A 19105-nucleotide genomic window follows, 5' to 3' on the forward strand; every position below is an offset into this window, starting at 1 on the left:
TGAAAATGGAAAACAAAAAACACAGTAAGACCAAGAACAGGGACAAATCAAAAAAGGGCAAAATAGGCATGGAGAAACATAACGATTGTAGGATAACGCAGGTGGGATGGATGCAGAAATTTGGACTTGGGAAAGACGTAGGAGAAGAGATAGAAACGGGAGGGAGTGAGAAAAAACGTTGAAAGAACTCAGAAGTTCAGCGTACTCTTTTCCCAATACTCCACGCATGGTGACTTCCTTACCTTCTCACCCCATTCTAAACTCTGCCTTCTCTCCGCCCCTGCCTCCATTCCTATATCTCGCGACTGGGAAAGCTTTGCGCTTGTTGTGAAGTTAATGGGCAGCTTTGGGTCTGGTCTCTGCTGCCGCCGAGCGTTCCTTCTGGGTACTGCCAGAGTGAGGTGGGAGAGGAAGACCTGCCACCATTGGGAGATCAGTTTGGGGGAGACTGCCAGTAGAGGAGGCTGAGGGAAAAGGGGAGCACTAAGACCCAGGAGTACTGGAGGACTGCAGCAAGGAGCTGGAAGAGGAGAAGTAGGCGGTGGAGGGTGGGGTGGGAGCCATTTGGTACCTTGGTAGCATCCTAAACAGAATCTGCAAGAACGACAGAAATGGCCAGCCAATCCCAGGGTATCCAGCAACTCCTGCAAGCAGAGAAACGAGCGGCTGAGAAGGTGGCAGATGCTAGAAAGAGTGAGTCTTCTCCCTCCCCTAGGAATCTAGAAAGAAAATTGGGGATGGGTTGACAGCAAACATCTGAGTCCTTAGGAAAACCCAAGCCTGATGGGGTTGAGGGGCGGTGTGGTCGGAGAGCTGGGGGCTGGGGTGATTGATTAGGAGGGAAGAAATGGATGAGTGTTAGAATCTAGCACCTGGTTGGCTGAGAGAAGGCAGAAAAACTTCCTGAAAAGGACTGACCCCCTACTATCACATTTTGTGTGAGGCATATCCTGATCCTGTCCTTTCTTTTACTTCCAGGAAAGGCCAGGCGTCTGAAGCAGGCAAAGGAGGAGGCACAGATGGAAGTGGAACAATACCGACGAGAGCGAGAGCAGGAATTCCAGAGCAAGCAGCAGGCGGTGAGTCTGAGGAGAGTTGGGAAGGCACCCTGGGGTGTAAGTTGGGGTGTGTACAGGGTGATTCTACAAGAAAATAAGGTGGGAAAGGACAGAAAGGGATCCTGGTGGGGAACATGACATTGGTCAAGCTTTGTTTGTGTAACAGAATCTGGGCATTTGAAGAACAGCTTGTGGGGGAATTGCCAGTCTGTGTGGCGTATGGTGATATTTGGGGTGGAGGGCAGATTTTAGTGGTCATGGGTGGTAAGGTAGAGATTATACAGTCTGTTTAAGGAAGAAGTTACATGTCAGGTCTTGGGGGAAAGGGGATTGTGTTGCTTTCTTTGGTCTCTGGGTATTTCCGTGGGATGTGGTCTTTGGAGAGGGCCTTTCTTCCTGGCCTTGCTCCAGGATCTTTCCTTCCACATGCCTGGACCCTTCTTCCTGTTTCTTCCTTTCTTTCTTCTACTCCCCACCCCCCAGGCCATGGGCTCCCAGGGGAACCTGTCTGCTGAAGTGGAGCAGGCTACAAGGCGCCAGGTGCAGGTCATGCAGAGCTCCCAGCAGAAAAACCGTGATCGTGTCCTGGCCCAGCTTCTTGGCATGGTCTGCGATGTCAGGCCCCAGGTCCACCCCAACTACAGAATTGCTGCCTAGGACAAATCCTGGGGCCTGTCTTTCCTGCTGGTTCCCTCCCTCGAAGAAATCCCCAAGTCAGAATCACCTTCCACCCTAATCCTACTCTCCATTTCCTAGAAATTCTAGGGGCAGGACCCAATAACTGTAAAATATAGATATACTGCTCAGATCTGAATGCCCATGTTGTTCTTTCTTTTTCATTTTATTTTGTTCGAGTACAGTTTTGTCTTTTTCTCCCATCCCAGCCCACCCCCCATCCTCCCCACCTCCCTCCCATTTCCACTCTCCCCATTTTTGTCCATGTGTCCTTTATACATGTATCCTTTGTTCCTGTATCCTTATTGTTCTTTAACCTTCACTGGGACCTTGTAAACTCCCAAGTCATCCTCACCCAACCCCTCTGTGAAATTTGTAGAATGGAGAAGTAGGGATGTAGAAAACAACCTGCCTCCAGAGCCTCGCAGGCTTGGATCCTTCTTCTGACCCTGCTACTTGTTGGCTGCTTAACCAGGGCAAGCTACTTAACCTGTAGCTTCACTGTCCTCCTCTGCTATACTGTAACAATAATGCCTACCTTCTAGGATTGCTGCGATGACTAGGAATCATTCTGTAAAGACCCTAGCATGGTTTCTGGCATGTAGTAGCTGTGATTGAATTAATGGCAACCCTGTGATATTATTACCACCCTGTCCACCTAACTACAGATGTTTTCTCCTCTGTGGCTAATTTTACTCTTGTATTCTGTGACCCAGCAATTCTCTGGAGAATTGATTCTTCCCACCTTTCTTTGTTCCCAGAGAACTTATGATCCCTAAAAAGATGAAATGATTTTATTTAGCACTTCTGCTGCAGTTTCAGAAAGATGAGGCATTTCATAGGCTCTCTTTTGTCTCTTTTAAGTTGGTCTTTCTCTTGGATTTCTCCTTTTTCTTATTCCCCCAAAGACCCATCAAATGGTCACTACTTCCTGAGATCTGAAGTGATGCTGTGTCCCCGTGTATGCATAGACTTCCTTTGTAACAATAAAAACTTTCAATAAAATGACTATGGGCAAATCCTTTTTTAAAAAAAGGTTTTATTTATTTATTTTTAGAGAGAAGGAATGGAAGGAGAAAGGGAGAGAAACATCAATGTGTGCTTGCCTCCCGTGCATCCCTCACTGGGGACTTGGCCTGCAACCAAGGCAGGTGCCCTGACCAGGAATTGGACCGGTGGCCCTTTGGTTCACACAGGCTGGCACTCAGTCCACTGAGCCACACCAGCCAGGGCCAAACCCTTTTTTGAAAAAAATTAAGAAAAATGTTTCTCACCTGAGGATATGTTTATTGATTTTAGAGAGAGAGAAAGGGAGAGAGAAACATTGATTAGTTGCCTCCTGTACTCACCCCGACCGGGGATTGAACCTGCAACCTAGGTATGTACCCTGACTGGGAATTGAACCCTGAAACCTTTTGGTGAACAGGACGACACTCCAACCAAATGAGCAACCTGACCAGGGCTATGGGCAAATCTTTGTGCTTCATCATTTCTCATTTTTAGTCACTCTCTTGTGTCTAGTTTTCATATTCCCCAAACATCCAAAAGGGTTGTCCTTTGAAACTTGTTGGAGAAACATAGCAAATAATATGTTATTATGTCTCTAAAGTTGAGAAACATTTGATTCCTGGTTTGGGAACTTGAGGACTATAGATGGCAGGTGTAGGGGAAAGTTGGGCTATAGGAACAAGCACTCTGCCCCTTTGTTAACCAGAGGCCCAGGCTATAATAAGAACAAAAGGTATTTATTTGTTATTTGAGCAAAAGGACTGCGTTTCCACTCCCTTAGATGCAGATTCACTTAACTACTCAAACTGCTCCCTGAGAAAACAAAGAAAGGCAGGGTTTATAAAGGCAAAAACCACAAAGTGCAATTCTTTCCTGCAAATAAAAGATTGCTGGCCAGGGATTGGTAAGTCCCAATATGCAAATGAAGGAGCAGTTGTTCCAAGATGTTTATAACTCAGCCTTGAACTGAGTTTAGCAACTTTGTAGTAGCTCAGAGCTGAGGCACAAGGTGTGCACAGGCCCTGCTTCCTCAGTGGCCTGTGCCTCTATTTTTGGTGACTCTATTTGCAGTGCTTATTCCATTTTATTTCCGCCATTATCACCTTGCTTTATTTTCCTTCATAGCAATTATTACTACTTGACATATTCACATGTTTTGAGTGTTGTATCCCCCGTTATGTGAACTCTGTGAGATGACAGGGCTGTTGACTGCTGTGTCTTCAGATCCTAGGATAGCACTAGGGATAAATACTGTTGAATAAGTTGATACTTAGGGTTCAAAAAAACTGTCCTTCTATGACACCATCCTTGGATCACTTACTGTATTTCTCTTGGCCACAGGAAACAAGCCTGCTTCCCAAAGGCCTTGAACTAATGAGGTAATCCATAGTGCATTTATTAACCAGCCCAATAGAGTAAGAGGTGTTTACATTGTGGCTGTCACCTTACTAGCAGTATTACTTTACGTAATTTGCTTTATTATTTAAGTCTGGGCCTGTTAATAGAATGGGAATACTTGTCCCCACTTCTTAGTGTTACATGGTAATAAAGAGCCAAACGTTTATCGTCATTTTTGTCGAGTAGCCTGCAGCCAACAAGTCTGACTTCCGTAATTACCAAAGATGGGGTGGGGGCGGGGAGAGATAGCAAACGCTTCATTCTGGAAAAAAATCCAGGCTGAACAATGGAGCTAAAAAATACTCTGCTCGCATTAGCGATACTTATGAAATATTGTGTAACCCTCAATCCAAACCGCTTCTTCCACTCACCACTTAGGGCCCGTTAGGGTATCTGCTACATTAGCCAACACTACTTTGGGCAAATGCCATTTCATAGTCCCCACGGTCCCCAAAGAGGGTAAGGGGAGAGCCTCTGAGCATCGATCGCTCTCAACTGAGCTAGGGTTGACCTTCCCTAGCTCCAACGCGTACGCCCCCAGGTCACCTTGACTACCGGGCTTAGGACCCCGTGAGAAATCGCAGCGCCGCCAGCCTCGTCCTTCGCCTTAGAGGGGTGCCCAGAGAGAAGACCTTAGCAAGAACGTATAAAGAGATGAGGAGCGTAGAGAAGGGTAGAACAAGGGAAAAAAGATATCGGTGCAACGGGATGCTAGTTTCCCTTATGCCTTTTGTCACTGACAGTAGTGAAGGAGTTAGAAGTGAATTTTAAAAAATATTCCAGACAGGCAGTTTCTAGAGGCATCCCTGTAGAGCGCGGAACTACAGAACCCTGGAAGGTCCTTCCGGTCTCTTGCGCCCGCCCGCTGGCAGCCCAGAAGGCGGAAGGCCGGGGTCGAGGGAAACCGGGAACCGGAAGTGGAGGCAGGCTGCCTCCTTCCTTGCTGTTGCTGCCGCCATATGCGTTCGCCTTGCTCAGGTAAGGTTTGGCCTTCAGTACCATCCATTTCCATCTGCGTTTCTCTGCATGCATCCTATTGCGTGGGCTCCTGATGCCCCTTTTACAGGCTATAGCCTGGGTTTGGGGGCCTAGTTTGGTCGTTATTTTCATCGCTTGCATCCCTTTCCAGAGCAAAGAGCTCCTGGCGGGGGGTGGGGCGGGTAGGGAAGCTAGAAAGGCTCAATTCAAGATGGTGGCCTCGGCGCCATTGTGTCTCTGGCTTTCGGCTCCTCCGATGGATCCCTTGTTTACTGGAGGCCCTAGCGACGGGGAGAGGCGGCGTTAGGCGTCCTCTGTCTTGGGCATTTTATGGAGGGCGGGGCTCTTGTCACCTCCCTTCTGATTTCTGGGTCCTCTAGGCCCGCGGTGGGTCAGTTGGAGTTTTTTTAATCTCGACTTGCTCACCTTTATATGGAGCGCTTTCCAGATGTTTTCGAGAGATGTTACTGTGTGTTTTTCGGAGAGGAGTCTCACGTGAGGAGTGACGCAGCGGTGATGTGAGGCCGCTTGAAGGCTCAGTTAAAGCCGAGTGTGTCATCCTCTCAGCTGTTACGCTGTTCATTGTATGATGAAGAGATAAACTTTATCTCTCCCCCGCCCCCCCCCCCCGGCGGAGCCATTTCTCTTACCCCCACTCTCGCCACTAAATAATTACATAGCGATTCTTTAGGCTCCAGGTAGAGGTCACTGAGTGGGTGGCTGTCGACCTGTGAGAGGTGGAGGGCAGCCACATGATGTTTTCATTTTGACAAGTGAGCGCTTTGCGCAGTGATGACGTTGATCTATCACCCTTGACTGATGGCTGCTGCTTTAAGGATTGATAGTTTGAGATTATAGGGAAAGGGCAACAGGGTCTTTGAGGATTATCGGGACTTGTCTTCATTTTATTTAGATTCTCCACCCCGTCCTATTTTGCTTTTTATTACGTATTTTTTCTTAATGTTGTTATTTACAGGTGAGTTTATAAGCTGATCTCCCCCTTCCAACTTCCTGGTTTCTCCTTCTCTGATTCTAATCTTGTTGGGAACCTGTGACCTGGCTACCTCCCTTGAAACCGCTTTTCTGTTCCATGTATTACTTTTACTTTTATGTTTTGTGTTTATTACTTTTATTGCTAAGTGAAGGTTTCATAGTTTAGGGAAAGTGGGGTCTGGGGAGGTTGCAAAAGAGGTGCTGAAGGCTCTGCTTGTGACTGATGTCTTTTTTTTTCCCCAGCTCTTCTGTCAAACCAGTGTATCTTCTGTTCCTTAAGCCCCTACTTTCCTCCCTTGTTTTCACTTATTCTACGTGAACCCATTCAGAGACCCCCTCCCTCTTATCTGCCTGCTGCCCAGTTATGGCAGAGAATGATGTGGACAATGAGCTCTTGGACTATGAAGATGATGAGGTGGAGACAGCAGCAGGGGGAGATGGGTCTGAGGCTCCTGCCAAGAAGGATGTTAAGGGCTCCTATGTCTCCATCCATAGCTCTGGCTTTCGGGACTTCCTGCTCAAGCCAGAGTTGCTCCGGGCCATTGTTGACTGTGGCTTTGAGCATCCATCAGAAGGTAAATTTCATCCTGGGCATAGAGTACCCATTAGCACCTTAGGTGCTGTAAAGGTCCTAGAAACAGATGTGTTCATGATCTCTTAGTGACACAGATTTATATTTAGGATAGACTAGAGAACAAGGAAGTACTGGGAACTATTTTATCAGTAGAAGACTTTTGTATAGGGTGGTATTATTTATAATGTGGAGTGCTGGTGATCCAGAAACACCTTAGAGGACTACCGTTCGTCTGGTAACTGGTTGTTTTTTTTTTGTTTTGTTTTGTCTGCTGGTTTTTAATTTTATCACTTTGACTTGCAATTTTAATTTCTGGGGAGGAGCTGGCTGCACCTGTAGTTCTCTTTTGGGCCAGGCCAACTCTAGTCTCTGGAAACCTTTATGGCTGGTCTAAAGGTGGCTGGCTTCTAGGTCAGGTACCAAGTTCTCCATTCAGTAGGGTTATGTGACCCAAAACATGGCAACCTAAGTATGAGAAATGGCCTATGACAGGCACTCAAATGTCATGGATTATTTAAAATGAAGGAAAGTAAGGACAGAGCCAGGAGCTTCAAAGGTGAGCTGTTGGTAGGTGCAGATGGGTTGTTAAGACTGGGGGCAGGGGTTGGTTGGAGCTGGAGGAAGCTAAAGCTGGAAGGAACTAGGAGGGTCTGATTTATCTTTTTTCTTTTAGTTCAGCATGAGTGCATCCCTCAGGCCATTCTGGGAATGGATGTCCTATGCCAGGCCAAGTCAGGCATGGGAAAAACAGCAGTGTTTGTGCTGGCCACACTGCAGCAGCTGGAGCCAGTTACTGGGCAGGTACAGCTGGGGAGAGGACTGGGGAGGGCATTTTGGAAAGGAATATTTGAGCAGGATGTTTTTAAATTTTTAAGATCCTCACCTGAGACTATGTTTATTGATTTTAGTGGGGGTGGGGAGAGAGAGGGAAACATGGATGTGAGAGAAACATTGGCTGCCTCCCGGATATGTCCTGACTGGGGGTTGAACACCCAAGCAAAATTTGGGATGACACTCCAACCAACTGAGCCACCTGGCCAGGGCAGAGCAGGGTGTTTTTTTTAATCTTAACTACATGATGCATCGTGAACCCTGAGTGCTTATTGCTTAGATGACCTATGTCACCCTTGAGGCCATGGGGGATATTTTGTAGTAATCATGGGGTTAATGATTTAGATCTCAGAGTTGAAGTTGTTTATGTTCTCCCAGGTATACTTTTCTGATAGTCACTTCCCCAGAGGGATAGTGAAGGGATATACTATTTTTTCCATCTACTTACCCCCCAAGGTGTCTGTGCTGGTGATGTGTCATACTCGGGAGCTGGCTTTTCAGATCAGCAAGGAGTATGAACGCTTCTCTAAATACATGCCCAATGTTAAGGTAAGCCAAGGTAAAGAGACCTGGGAGTGTACCTGGGAGGGTTTGGGGAGTTTGGAGGCATTAGAGACTTTGACACCAGTAGTCTTCATGTTGCACAGATGTTAAATGCCTGTATGTGAACCTCAGTTACATTTAATGGTAAGTTCTTGCAGATTTCGGTGTACAACAGGTTTACATTCTGGGGCTTAGTTGGATTTGCTTTATAATTTCAGAGCTGCTATGTAGCTATGTTTTAATTTTGGAGAAGCTTTTGATTTGCTTGGTTTTTAACAGGTTGTGTAAAGATGCTTGTGCAGCAGGAGACTGGGTGATTGGTCTAGAGAGGATGCTTACCACAGGACCATCCTTCTGCTTATTGCTTCTTTATGCTGACATTTTGAATCATTTCAGTGTGCTTTGGTTGACAGCGTGAGATTTGGGGGGTATATATGGCAAGAAAAGGTCAGTAATTCTAAAGTGGCTGTAGTGTGATGTGAATTTTGAGAATTTAAAAATAGAAAGATTTTATTAATTTTTAGAGAGAGGGAAAGAGAGTGAGAAGGAGAGGAAGAGAAATATCAGTGTGTGATTGCTTCTAGCATGCCCCCAACTGGGGACCTGGTCCAGAGCCCAGGCACATGCCCTGACCAGGAATTGAACTGGAGACCTTTCAGTTTGCAGACCGACACTCAGTCCATTGACCCACACCGTTCAGGGCTGAGAATCTTTAAAGTGGCAGTAATGGAAAGGTGTCTGGAGGCTACAACAAAGTTGGCTTTAGTTGTTCTCTATTATATAAACTTGATGTATGTAACTTCTTACTATCCTGGCTAGAAGGGTGTGAAGAATAGTATCTTTGTTCATATTGTTACAATTTTTCCTTCTTATATTTAAAAAATAAAAAACTAAAGTAGTGCTAGCAATGCCTGCATGGTAAAAATGCTTCTATAGTCTGGAAGGCCTTATAATAAAAAGATTTGTGTTCTCACATCTCTTATTCTACTTGACAGAAGATAATCACTTGTTAACTTTTTTAAAGTTCTGATCGTTCTTTGAAACCAAGCATTAGCCACTATTTCCTCAAATTTATCAACTTACAGACTTTTTGACCTAGTTCCTTTGTGTTGTTCTTTTTGAAACATTAATTTCAATTTTCTAAATATGATCTGAATGCTACACACAGACATGTAGGTGTCTTTATGTATATTTCTATTTTTACATGGTCAGCAGTGTTTACTTTCTGTCCTTTCTCCCAGCAGTCTTGTCTAGGTTTATTCTAAAACTTGAAAGCCAGAAAAGAGTTTCTATTGTTATGACTGTGGAAATTGAGCTAGGATTGCACTTGCTCTTCTATAGGTCCAGCTCCTCACCTTTGTGGCAATGTTCTTGGTGTCAAAGAACATTGGTGTCATGACATTTTCTTTTGCTTAAAATTATGCTATGGTGACTTGAAGAACCTGGGCCAGTTATGCAGAATGTCCTATCTCTGGAGTCATCTGGTTACTCCTTATGGTGTTGTTTAACTTGTACTTTCCCCCCAGTATTTCCTGTAAACTGAAGTTTATATTTGAAAGCTAAACTAATTAAACATTTTTGGCAAGAATTCTTCATAGGCGATGCTGTGTATCTCCTGTTTTGTTGTAAACCTGGGTGGTCCACAATTAGTGATTTTTGATTTACTATAGAATTACGGTCATTATAGTCTGTCTTATCCCCTGAGTGATGCCCCATCCCCCAACCCCAACCCACCAACTAGAAAGCAACTTACGGTGTTACACTGTTCTAGGACCTACAGTTGCTTCATTGTGAGGCACTCTTTTCTCCTGGGTTGGCAGGTCGCGGTGTTTTTTGGTGGTCTGTCTATCAAGAAGGATGAAGAGGTGCTGAAGAAGAACTGCCCGCATATCGTCGTGGGGACCCCTGGCCGCATTCTTGCCCTTGCTCGAAATAAGAGCCTCAACCTCAAACATATTAAACACTTTATCTTGGATGAATGTGATAAGATGCTTGAACAGCTCGGTGAGTGGCAGTGCTGGGACTGGGCTAGTGATCTGGGAGTTTTCCTTTGGAGCCAAATGAAATTTATCTGATACAGGAGCACAGTAGGGCCAGGACAGCTCAACCTGTTACCCATGACTGATAACTCTGGCTTCCTGGGTTGGTCTTTGTTGTGCTTTTTTAAGTAGCCTTTGTACTACTAGATGGGAAAGTGGGATCCAGGGCAAGCATGAAGTGGACTCTGAGAGCTGGAATGTAATAGCTGTGCAGTATTTAGTATTTGTAGGTAGTTGGGGCTTGGGGAGAGAGCAGTAGGGAGAAGGGACTTGGAAAGTATTTTTCAAAGGTCATATCCTTGGGTGCCTCTATGGTGGGCTCTGTCCCTGTTTCATAGTTGTGGACTTGGGGTTTCATCATATTTCTTGCCTGGATAAAATACACAGCTGGGATCTGATCCCAAATCTTTATTCCAAATTCATCATTCTTGTTCTTTCTGTATTTATTAGTATGGATGTGGTTTCATAAGGGTGGGGAAAATAGAGAAGTAAATCTTTCCTTGAATTAACTCTTGTTTTCCTATTTCCAGCAGTCTTGACCTCATTGGGAAGCCTATCTCTGGTCTCGTTTATGACATATGCTGCTTTTCTCCTATGATTTTGTTCCCTTTTTCCTCTAGACATGCGTCGGGATGTCCAGGAAATTTTTCGCATGACCCCCCATGAGAAGCAGGTCATGATGTTCAGTGCTACCTTGAGCAAAGAGATCCGTCCAGTCTGCCGCAAGTTCATGCAAGACGTAAATACCCTTCTACCTTCTCTTCTTCCACTCCCCGCCCACTGCCTTCTCCCCGTCCATGCCCTCTTCCTCCAGACTCCCTTGTCCTTCAAGTGCCAAGAAGGGGGCACAAGCCTATCTGGGAGTGACGACTCCTTGAAGAGACAAACAGAGGCAGAAATAGCTAGTGTTAGGTTTTGCGCGGGTGCCAGGGAAAATCCGGAAGACTTGGTCGGGTTAACTTGAGAGCGGGTAGTGTTCGTCTTTTTTTTTTTTTTTAATCACAGCATTTTGAACCTCTTCTCCCTTTTGGGCGAGGGCAGGATTTTCTGCCTTACCACCTACCCATCGTCTCCTACATACCCCCACAGCCACGCACCCTCAAGGTGACATCGAGCATACAACTGGAGCCTTGTGCTCCCCAACACTCATTTCCTCCCGGTGGCAGGAGAGCAAGAGAGGGACAGATGGCAGGGCATGTCTAAAAGAAGAGCAAACAGCACAATGAATGCGCTCCCTCCCCACCTCCACGAGTGGGGGGCCTTTGGTACCTCAACCCCCATCCCCTACTCCTTCCCACGCACACCTCACACCCACACGGAACTTCGGTTGATGTGAGCTGGCAGCAGAGAGAAGCTTCGTGGCGCGGCGGGAGAATTCGGACGGCACCCAGCGATGGATGGCGGCAGCGGAGGCCGCAGGGAAACCTGACCAGGAAGCTGAGGACCAGCCAACCTCTTTTTCCGTTCCCGGTTNGGGGGCCTTTGGTACCTCAACCCCCATCCCCTACTCCTTCCCACTCACACCCACACGGAACTTCGGTTGATGTGAGCTGGCAGCAGAGAGAAGCTTCGTGGCGCGGCGGGAGAATTCGGACGGCACCCAGCGATGGATGGCGGCAGCGGAGGCCGCAGGGAAACCTGACCAGGAAGCTGAGGACCAGCCAACCTCTTTTTCCGTTCCCGGTTTTTTTGCTGAACCCAAGGCGTGCCGTGCTCCTCGTTTCTCCTCCCTTATGTATTGGGGTGGGGAAGGGTGTCCTGAATGGGGTGGTAGGGTTTTTTCTTTCTCTTTTATTTCATACTCAAGGCAGAGGGGTATAGGAAAGGTAAAGTGAGGTGCTCCACTTGATATAACCACATTGGTTAGGGATTGGGGCTAGATGGCCTGTTGTATAAGCAGTGGAATGTCTTGTTTACCTCCCTGCTCTGGTCCTTGTCTGTAACTGGACTTGGGGCTACAATTAGATATGAAGGTGGCTGTGGAACTTCCTTTTGGAAAGCCTGCCTTCTGCAGTCATCATCTGGTTACCTCCTTGTGACACACACACACCCTTTTCTGAAGTCTTGGACCCTAAGTCTTGGTGTTAACTATGTTCCCAAGTTAGTGAAGAGTGCTAGGAGATTTGGGCTCTGAAGTTGGATTTTGAGTCAATTTCTTTTTAATGCTACCTTCCTTCCCTTCAAGGGTTGTGTTTGGGTTTTTTAAAAAGATAACTGCAAATCTGCAGCTCTAAGCTTATAAGTATTACTGATACCTTCCATGTAACACTGCAGATGGTCGAATTCTTAGCTCAGAGACCAGTCTTATCTAGAACTATTCCCTCTGGTCCTGGGCAAGTTGTTAACTTACCTGGAGTAATTTTTGCTGCTGCTTTTGTGGCATTTTGATTATATCTATTTTAGCATTCCATCTTAACATGGATATGATCACCCTAGTTGAGTGAGTACTCAAATGGAGCAGTCCGTATCCTGTCCCCCATATTATACTTGCTCTGATGGAATTCTAACCTTGAGTCAGTGTTTCCCATCATTTCCCAGTTGTTTGGATCATATTCCTCCCTTTGAAAAGCTTTTTTTCCCTTCATCACCTCCATTTGAGGTAGTGGCATCTTGCCATTGGGTGGTTTCTCTATTCCTTTTCCTCCTTGCAAACTTTCTTTCTCATGATGGTTTTCAGTGTTAGAACTTCACTAATAGGAAGGACAATAGGTCTAGTCTAAGATGGAAGAGAGCATATTAAAATGTGGGTGTTTTTGGGGGTGGGGTGAGGTTTTCAGTCTTCTCTCTTCTCCCCATCCCCCCATGGGGTGTATTGGAGATAACTTCCTCCACCCCCCCCAGGTTTAACCCCCCCGCTCTGCCCTCCCGTCCCTACCCCTACCTCCCCCCTCCCCCTCAGCCAATGGAGATCTTCGTGGATGATGAGACGAAGCTGACGCTGCATGGGTTGCAGCAGTACTACGTGAAACTGAAGGACAACGAGAAGAATCGGAAGCTCTTTGACCTTCTGGATGTCCTTGAGTTCAACCAGGTCAGTTCAAGGACCAGTAGGAGAATGAGTGCATCTCCCAGCAGGAGCAGAAATCTGTATTCAGTAACTTGTTATTGAGAGAAAACCACGTATGTAATGTGACAGAATGGCAGAAATTCTATTAACTGGAACTTACTAAAGTTCTTAGAGTATGTCTTAGAGCCAGGTATGAGCAAGGTGGGAACTGCTTTACTGTTCTCTTCTTGGCACAGACAGGTAGTCAATAAATAACCTCAGTAAATAAAGTAATAAAGCTCAGAACAATAAAACCCTTAAAGCGTTTTTTAGTCAGCTTGTGAAAGTCTCAAAATACCTTCATTCTGTTAGGTTCTTAAATTTTTTTTTGTACTATTTATGTGTTTATTAAGATTTTATTTTTTAGAGGGGAAGGAAGGAAGAAAGGGAGAGAAACATCAATGTATGGTTACCTCTTACGCACCCCTCACTGGGGACCTGGCCCACAACCCAGGCATGTGCCCTGACTGGGAATTGAACTGGTGACCCTTTGGTTCGCAGGTCAGTACTCAGTCCACTGAGCCACTCCGGCCAGGGCTGTTTTTGTACCATTTTATTAAGAAGTGTTTCTTCACTTTACCTGTTACATGGTTTATTTGCACTAAAAATGATCGAGGATTAGGATAAAGTTAATATTTACAGCAGAAGAGGGAACACATGATAGGAACTGAGAGGAATTCCTTTTGAAGAGTAATTACTGAAGACTCCTTTTTCATACAATTTCACACATGGGTGGACCCTATACATGCACAGGTGGTGATCTTTGTGAAGTCTGTGCAGCGCTGCATTGCCCTGGCCCAGCTCCTGGTGGAGCAGAACTTCCCAGCCATCGCCATCCACCGTGGGATGCCCCAGGAGGAGAGGTACATTGGATATGGGAAAGTAATTGTGTGTCCTTGGGAGAAAAAAACGAGGGACTCACATTTTCCTAATTTCCTTTCTTACAAAGGCTTTCTCGGTATCAGCAGTTTAAAGATTTTCAACGACGAATTCTTGTGGCTACCAACCTATTTGGCCGAGGCATGGACATCGAACGGGTGAACATTGCCTTTAACTATGACATGCCTGAAGATTCTGACACCTACCTACACCGGGTACGCCCTGCACCCACAAGGACATTCTGTGACTTCTCCCACTGACTTAATTTTCTGTATCCTCACAGCGTACATATTTATCCCTCCTTTCAGATGTTTTCTTCTTTGGGGTCTTCCAGTCCTACCTTCTGTCTCCTTCCAGGTGGCCAGAGCAGGCCGGTTTGGCACCAAAGGTTTGGCAATCACGTTTGTGTCAGATGAGAATGATGCCAAGATCCTCAATGATGTGCAGGATCGCTTTGAGGTCAACATCAGTGAGCTGCCTGATGAGATAGACATCTCCTCCTACAGTGAGTATTAATCACAGCAATTGGCTCCTCCAACCTTTGTGATTCTCCTTGTTCCTTAGTGTGCTTGTCTTAAATCCCCTTATGTATGTAAAACCCTAGTATATAATGGACACGTGCTGGGTTGGGATGTTTAATTGACCTTTATGTGGGGTCTTTTCTCATCAAATTATGTCTTTCCCCACCTCCAAGTCTGCCCTTTGGACCCAGACACTATACAGACATATGTATGTATGGGCATGTGTATTTCTGCCAACCTCACTTTTTCTGTTTCATGTCTTATTCTAACTGCCATATTTTCTCTTCAGTTGAACAGACACGATAGAAGACTCATCCCACCTTTCCTGGAATGTGACAGACTGTCCCTCTTCAAGAGATGATACCAGGCGTGGGGGTGAAGGAGACACTACTGCCACCTACCCCTGACAACCCCCAAACCCCACCCCATGCCTCCCCTCTTTTGCATCATCCCTTCTAAACCCCAATTTCCTTCTTTGTCAGAACTTTTTTTTAAACAAAACTAAAAAACACATGCGTCTATTGTGTCTGTAAGCACTCCTTCCTTTTATTGGATTTGGGGTGAGGTGGTTTTAGGTTATGTGGAGCTGAGGTTGTCAGTGGGAAGGAGCATAGTGGAGCATGTTACTAAAAAGGCTGCAGAGCTCATGATTCCCCCACTGCTTTCCAACTTTCTGGCCCTCTGTGGAGGAGTCTTCTGTTTTTCGTAGTAGCTTGGGAAAGGCTGGTACATTTCCAACTGAAGGACTCAGAGTCACAAGTAGTGTGCAGTGTTCCGGTGCAGGATGGTGAAGTGGGAACTGGTGGGAAGCTTAGGTTTCTCTTCCCAGGCTCTCTCTGTGTCTCCTCATCTGCTCCTTCAGCTTCTGGATCTTGAGCACCAGGGCCTGTGCTTCCCAGGCCCCCTCTTGCCCTTCCAGCAGGGCCTGGTATAGCTCCAGCTGCTGTTCCAGCAGCTCCTCCGCCTGGGCCAGCTCAGTTGTGTGCCTGGGACCCTTGGGGAGGGGACGTGAGAGGGAGCTGAGGCTTGCTGGGAGTTAGGAATTCTGCCTCTAGGTTTTGATTAGTTTGAGGGTAGCTTCCTTCCTAGGCATAGGCCCTTCATCCTGAGGCGGGTGAGCATTTGGAAATCACTGGACCAGGGGCTGTAACTGGACTCATTGTACGAGGAGGAAGGAGAGGACTGCCTGCCCCTGTCCCTCCCCCTCTACCACCAGAAATAATTAACTGTTAGATGATGGGAAATTCCTGCTCTGGAACTCAGTGGACTGGGGTGGGGAGTGCTAGGGAAGTGAGCTCTGAGGTCTAGCAGGGTGGGGGTGGGGTACTGGCTGGGAGTTGGGACTAGGTGACAAGCTCCGGGAATCTGGATTGGTATCTGCCCTCCGTAGGCCTGTGGTGCTGGATAACAATGAGCCCCCCACCCAAGTCTCCATGCTTTCCATTCCTGGTGCCACTTACCGTGGTGGGGGACCTCATCTTCCCACTGTCTCTGGTCTGCTCTTTTGTGTTTGCCTTGGGGCTCTGGGAACAGCAGCATCTCTGGGATCCCTCAGGGGCCAGGGGCCAGGAAGGCAGGAGAAGGAGGCGGACACAACACCGGGAAAGCCAGGTTAGGAGGAGGACCATGGTGGTCGAGGCAGAAAGCTGTCTGAGCTGCCCAACAGCCACCAGGAACTGGCTTCTCCTGGTCTTTGTCTCGCTTCAGTGCCTGGCCCTGCCCTCACCTCCCTCCCAGCCTGGCACTGGACAGAATCCTGTTTCTGCCAGTTAAGGCAGAACTCCCAGAAGAAGCTTCTTAATGCAAAAAAATTGAACTTTATTCTTCCCATCACCTCTGCCACATATAATTTCCGAAAGACCCCACTTTTAAAAAATTTTTGGCATATTATTATGCTATTATAATTGTCCCATTTCCCCCCTTTTCATTCCCCTCCACCCTGCACACCCTCTGCCACCCACATTCCCCCACTTTAGTTCGTGTCTATGTGTCATAAGTTCTTTAGCTTCTACACATCCCATACTATTCTTGCCTTCCTCCTATATTCTATGCTAATTATTCTCTGCCAAAGACATCACTTTCACTGTTCTACACGGCTTCAGCAAGGAATGAAAACCAGAGAGCAAACAATTGAGCTCAAGAACATCGGGTTAGAAGTACAAGAAAAGATTAACATAAGCAATGGTCCAAATACTCAAAATTCATGTTAATGAATTCATTTGCTGTATATGAGGTTTTGTTGGATGAGGAGGACTTTGGGCATACCAAATTATCACAGAAATCATTACTTTTTTGAGACTAGATACTTACACAGTTTAATTTGCAAACAATTTTTATAACATTTTTAACCAAATTGTACCTTGACAACTTTCTATAGAAAACCCAGGAAAAAAGTGAACTGTTCACTGTGGAAGGCCTTAAATTACATTATTACAGTAGAAAATACAGGAGGTAGAAGGTAACTGAAAAGAGTAATGCAACATTAGATTCAAATCTCTAGCTCCTGTAGCTACTTAAAATGTGATTTTCAAAACTAAACATTTCCAGTAAGCAATAGAAATAGGTAAAATAAAATTTGTTATGAAAGCCCTTATGTTTTATGTAAGAACTAGGATACGTGAGTCATATTTTATCTACAACTTCTGTTTGCTTTACTGATGCTGTAGTTTCAAAATTCATTCGCCATCGTCATCTTCAGACTCAAGATTCTAAAGCGTTTTTGAGCCACTACACAAAGTTTTTCATTTGTTCAAGGAAAACACTTTTCCCCTTTGCAACATGTGCATCTTTATACCTCTTCAGAATGGGCTCCTTACTCAGGACTTCAGGTTTGTAAAAAAGTACCACTTTTCTGGAAGGTTCTCATGGAATGAATGTTAAAGAAATACTCCTGAATCTTTAGTAACAGAGTCAGCTCAAGCGGACCTTGAGTAGTAAAGGCAGCCGGGAGAGGGCTGTATGGCTTCAAGTGCCTGATGGCTTGCTCTGCAACATGCAAGCTCCTTTATTCTGTTTCATGGTGCTCATTACACTGGACCAGACTACTCCAATGACAATGAGTTTAGGGATTTTTTTCCTCCTAGACAAAATTATATCCTTGAATGGATTACTACAGGGCATCTGTTCTTGAAGTTCTTTCTGGAGTTCCTATGGTTTGCTGATTCTGAACATATTCTGAAAGCTCTTTTAAGCCTGCCTCACTAAAGTACTTTGTGAATGCTCAGTGCTTTGTTTATTGGCAGGAAAATGTTCCATCAGTCTGTCATCCATGCTGACTTTCTGAACACTTGCAGCTACTGCACTGAATCTTTTTCATTTATCTATGATTTAAAGAGCTTTACAGCAAAAGCTGCTGAAACCTTCTTTAACCAAATTCTCATTATAAAGGCTATTAGGAATGGATGCATTAAGTGTTCCATTAGCTGGAAGAACACCAGTCAACATAGCCAGCTTGTTCCTTTCCAACTCTGAAAAAAAAAAACCCTTTAAGAATAGCAGCCCTGGCTGGTGTGGCTCAGTGGGTTGAGCATTTGCTTGTGAACCAAAAGGTTGCTGGTTCAATTCCTAGTCAGGGCACGTGTCTGGTTTGTGCGCCAGGTCCCTTGCTGGGGGTGTGCAAGTTAAAAAGCATCAATCAACTGATTGATGTTTTTCTTACACATCAATGTTTCTCTTCCTCTCTTGCTCCCTCCCTCTCTCCAAAAGTAAATAAAGAAAATATTTTTTTAAAAAGCCGGATGATGCAAGAGGCAGGTGATGATGCTGGGAAGTGAAAGGCCATGACAGGATGACAGATGAACTCAAGAAGCAGATGAGCAAGCTGTTGCAGCTGTACAAAGAAGCATAGGCTAAGCTGGAGGATTGCAGGAAAAGGAAGTCTAGGTGTGTGCCAGCTGACTCTACCCATGAGGCTGAGCAGGAGGAACTGACACAGGGGTCAGTTCCAGCAGTTGAGGGCATCCAGGGTGGAGGAAGAAGTGGTGCTATCCAAAATAAAGCCTCAGTCCTCAAACCATTGGATGAGTTGACTCAGCTCAAACAGCTGGTAGATGCCCAGAAACAGACCTCTGCATCACAGAAGGTGTGCAGGTGGTGAACACACTGTGGGTGATCATGAGGGGAAGTCAGCTGCCTTAATGAACACCTTGCCACCTTGAGGAGGTAGGCATGGCCAAACTGGAGAAGCACTTGAGGCAGGGAGCCCAGGCCTGCCTGTAAAAAACCCCATCATCTTAAGAAAGCAAAGTGAGTGTGTTGGCATCAAAATGAAAGGGAGAAAGAGCAGGCCCATTCAGTGGTTGCCCGAAACAGAAGCGAGATCTCACAAATGAAAAGGGATCTATGCAGACTCTCTTGAAATCCAAGTAAATGAACTTCTGTAGAAGTCCCAGGTACTCTCAAGGAATGCTTGCAGAAATGAAGGGATATTTGGAGAACTCTTCAGAACTGGAGGAGGACAAAGAAAAGCTAAAGGAGGCCTGGACAGCTGGTTGCAGCTCTCCTCAGCAAGCTCCTACAGGAGGAGTCAGTAACTAGAGGTGCACAGCATGGCAAAGAGCCCA

The 19105-nt window shown here is 45.9% G+C and overlaps 3 protein-coding genes, 2 long non-coding RNA genes, 1 other non-coding gene and 1 pseudogene across 8 annotated transcripts; 3 read left to right on the top strand and 4 right to left on the bottom strand.

The window, feature by feature from the left end:
• Positions 1 to 212: 212 nt before the first annotated feature.
• LOC118987593 (uncharacterized) lies at positions 213 to 644 on the bottom strand. Its single transcript, XR_005066608.1, has 2 exons — positions 572 to 644; positions 213 to 464 (listed from the first exon to the last, which is right to left on the bottom strand). It is a non-coding gene; the product is annotated as an uncharacterized LOC118987593 (long non-coding RNA).
• On the top strand, positions 291 to 1768 carry ATP6V1G2 (ATPase H+ transporting V1 subunit G2). Of its 3 annotated transcripts, none has more exons than XM_037046806.1 (4): positions 291 to 401; positions 610 to 693; positions 979 to 1079; positions 1542 to 1768. In XM_037046806.1, the coding sequence occupies exons 2-4, from the start codon at positions 612 to 614 to the stop codon at positions 1713 to 1715; spliced, it is 357 nt and encodes a 118-aa protein (XP_036902701.1). In that variant the 5' UTR covers positions 291 to 401; positions 610 to 611; the 3' UTR covers positions 1716 to 1768. The 3 variants fall into 3 exon arrangements, with proteins under 3 accessions (XP_036902701.1, XP_036902703.1, XP_036902702.1); XM_037046807.1 differs by lacking the exon at positions 291 to 401 and adding an exon at positions 420 to 534; XM_037046808.1 differs by lacking the exon at positions 610 to 693.
• Positions 1769 to 5010: 3242 nt separating this feature from the next.
• Positions 5011 to 15052, top strand: DDX39B (DExD-box helicase 39B). The gene is made up of 11 exons (XM_037046805.1): positions 5011 to 5117; positions 6354 to 6685; positions 7358 to 7485; positions 7972 to 8064; positions 9879 to 10062; positions 10718 to 10836; positions 12997 to 13128; positions 13897 to 14006; positions 14093 to 14237; positions 14380 to 14527; positions 14833 to 15052. The coding sequence occupies exons 2-11, from the start codon at positions 6475 to 6477 to the stop codon at positions 14847 to 14849; spliced, it is 1287 nt and encodes a 428-aa protein (XP_036902700.1). The 5' UTR covers positions 5011 to 5117; positions 6354 to 6474; the 3' UTR covers positions 14850 to 15052.
• Positions 5865 to 5942, top strand: LOC118987652 (small nucleolar RNA SNORD83). Its single transcript, XR_005066621.1, has one exon. It is a non-coding gene; the product is annotated as a small nucleolar RNA SNORD83 (small nucleolar RNA).
• On the bottom strand, positions 11080 to 12075 carry LOC118987592 (uncharacterized). The gene is made up of 2 exons (XR_005066607.1): positions 11764 to 12075; positions 11080 to 11550 (listed from the first exon to the last, which is right to left on the bottom strand). It is a non-coding gene; the product is annotated as an uncharacterized LOC118987592 (long non-coding RNA).
• Positions 15053 to 15064: 12 nt separating the features above from the next.
• On the bottom strand, positions 15065 to 16243 carry MCCD1 (mitochondrial coiled-coil domain 1). Its single transcript, XM_037046809.1, has 2 exons — positions 16004 to 16243; positions 15065 to 15537 (listed from the first exon to the last, which is right to left on the bottom strand). Exons 1-2 carry the CDS (start codon positions 16169 to 16171, stop codon positions 15355 to 15357), a joined length of 351 nt encoding a protein of 116 aa, XP_036902704.1. The 5' UTR covers positions 16172 to 16243; the 3' UTR covers positions 15065 to 15354.
• A 1124-nt stretch (positions 16244 to 17367) lies between these two features.
• Positions 17368 to 18035, bottom strand: LOC118987636 (basic leucine zipper and W2 domain-containing protein 1-like; annotated as a pseudogene).
• Positions 18036 to 19105: the final 1070 nt, after the last annotated feature.

Source organism: Sturnira hondurensis, unplaced genomic scaffold, assembly GCF_014824575.4.
Source record: "Sturnira hondurensis isolate 20B ecotype Veracruz unplaced genomic scaffold, ASM1482457v3 Scaffold0005309, whole genome shotgun sequence".
NCBI lineage: Eukaryota > Metazoa > Chordata > Mammalia > Chiroptera > Phyllostomidae > Sturnira > Sturnira hondurensis.

What these genes read in the sequence shown, in the direction of transcription:
- ATP6V1G2 (XM_037046806.1), top strand. Translation starts at nt 612, where the DNA reads ATGGCCAGCCAATCCCAGGGTATCCAGCAACTCCTGCAAGCAGAGAAA. An exon ending in GGTGGCAGATGCTAGAAAGA is followed by an intron (nt 694 to 978) that starts GTGAGTCTTCTC and finishes TTTTACTTCCAG; the next exon opens with GAAAGGCCAGGCGTCTGAAG. An exon ending in TCCAGAGCAAGCAGCAGGCG is followed by an intron (nt 1,080 to 1,541) that starts GTGAGTCTGAGG and finishes CCCACCCCCCAG; the next exon opens with GCCATGGGCTCCCAGGGGAA.
- DDX39B (XM_037046805.1), top strand. Translation starts at nt 6,475, where the DNA reads ATGGCAGAGAATGATGTGGACAATGAGCTCTTGGACTATGAAGATGAT. An exon ending in ATGTCCTTGAGTTCAACCAG is followed by an intron (nt 13,129 to 13,896) that starts GTCAGTTCAAGG and finishes ATACATGCACAG; the next exon opens with GTGGTGATCTTTGTGAAGTC. An exon ending in GGGATGCCCCAGGAGGAGAG is followed by an intron (nt 14,007 to 14,092) that starts GTACATTGGATA and finishes TTTCTTACAAAG; the next exon opens with GCTTTCTCGGTATCAGCAGT.
- MCCD1 (XM_037046809.1), bottom strand. Translation starts at nt 16,171, where the DNA reads ATGGTCCTCCTCCTAACCTGGCTTTCCCGGTGTTGTGTCCGCCTCCTT. An exon ending in AGATGAGGTCCCCCACCACG is followed by an intron (nt 15,538 to 16,003) that starts GTAAGTGGCACC and finishes CCCCTCCCCAAG; the next exon opens with GGTCCCAGGCACACAACTGA.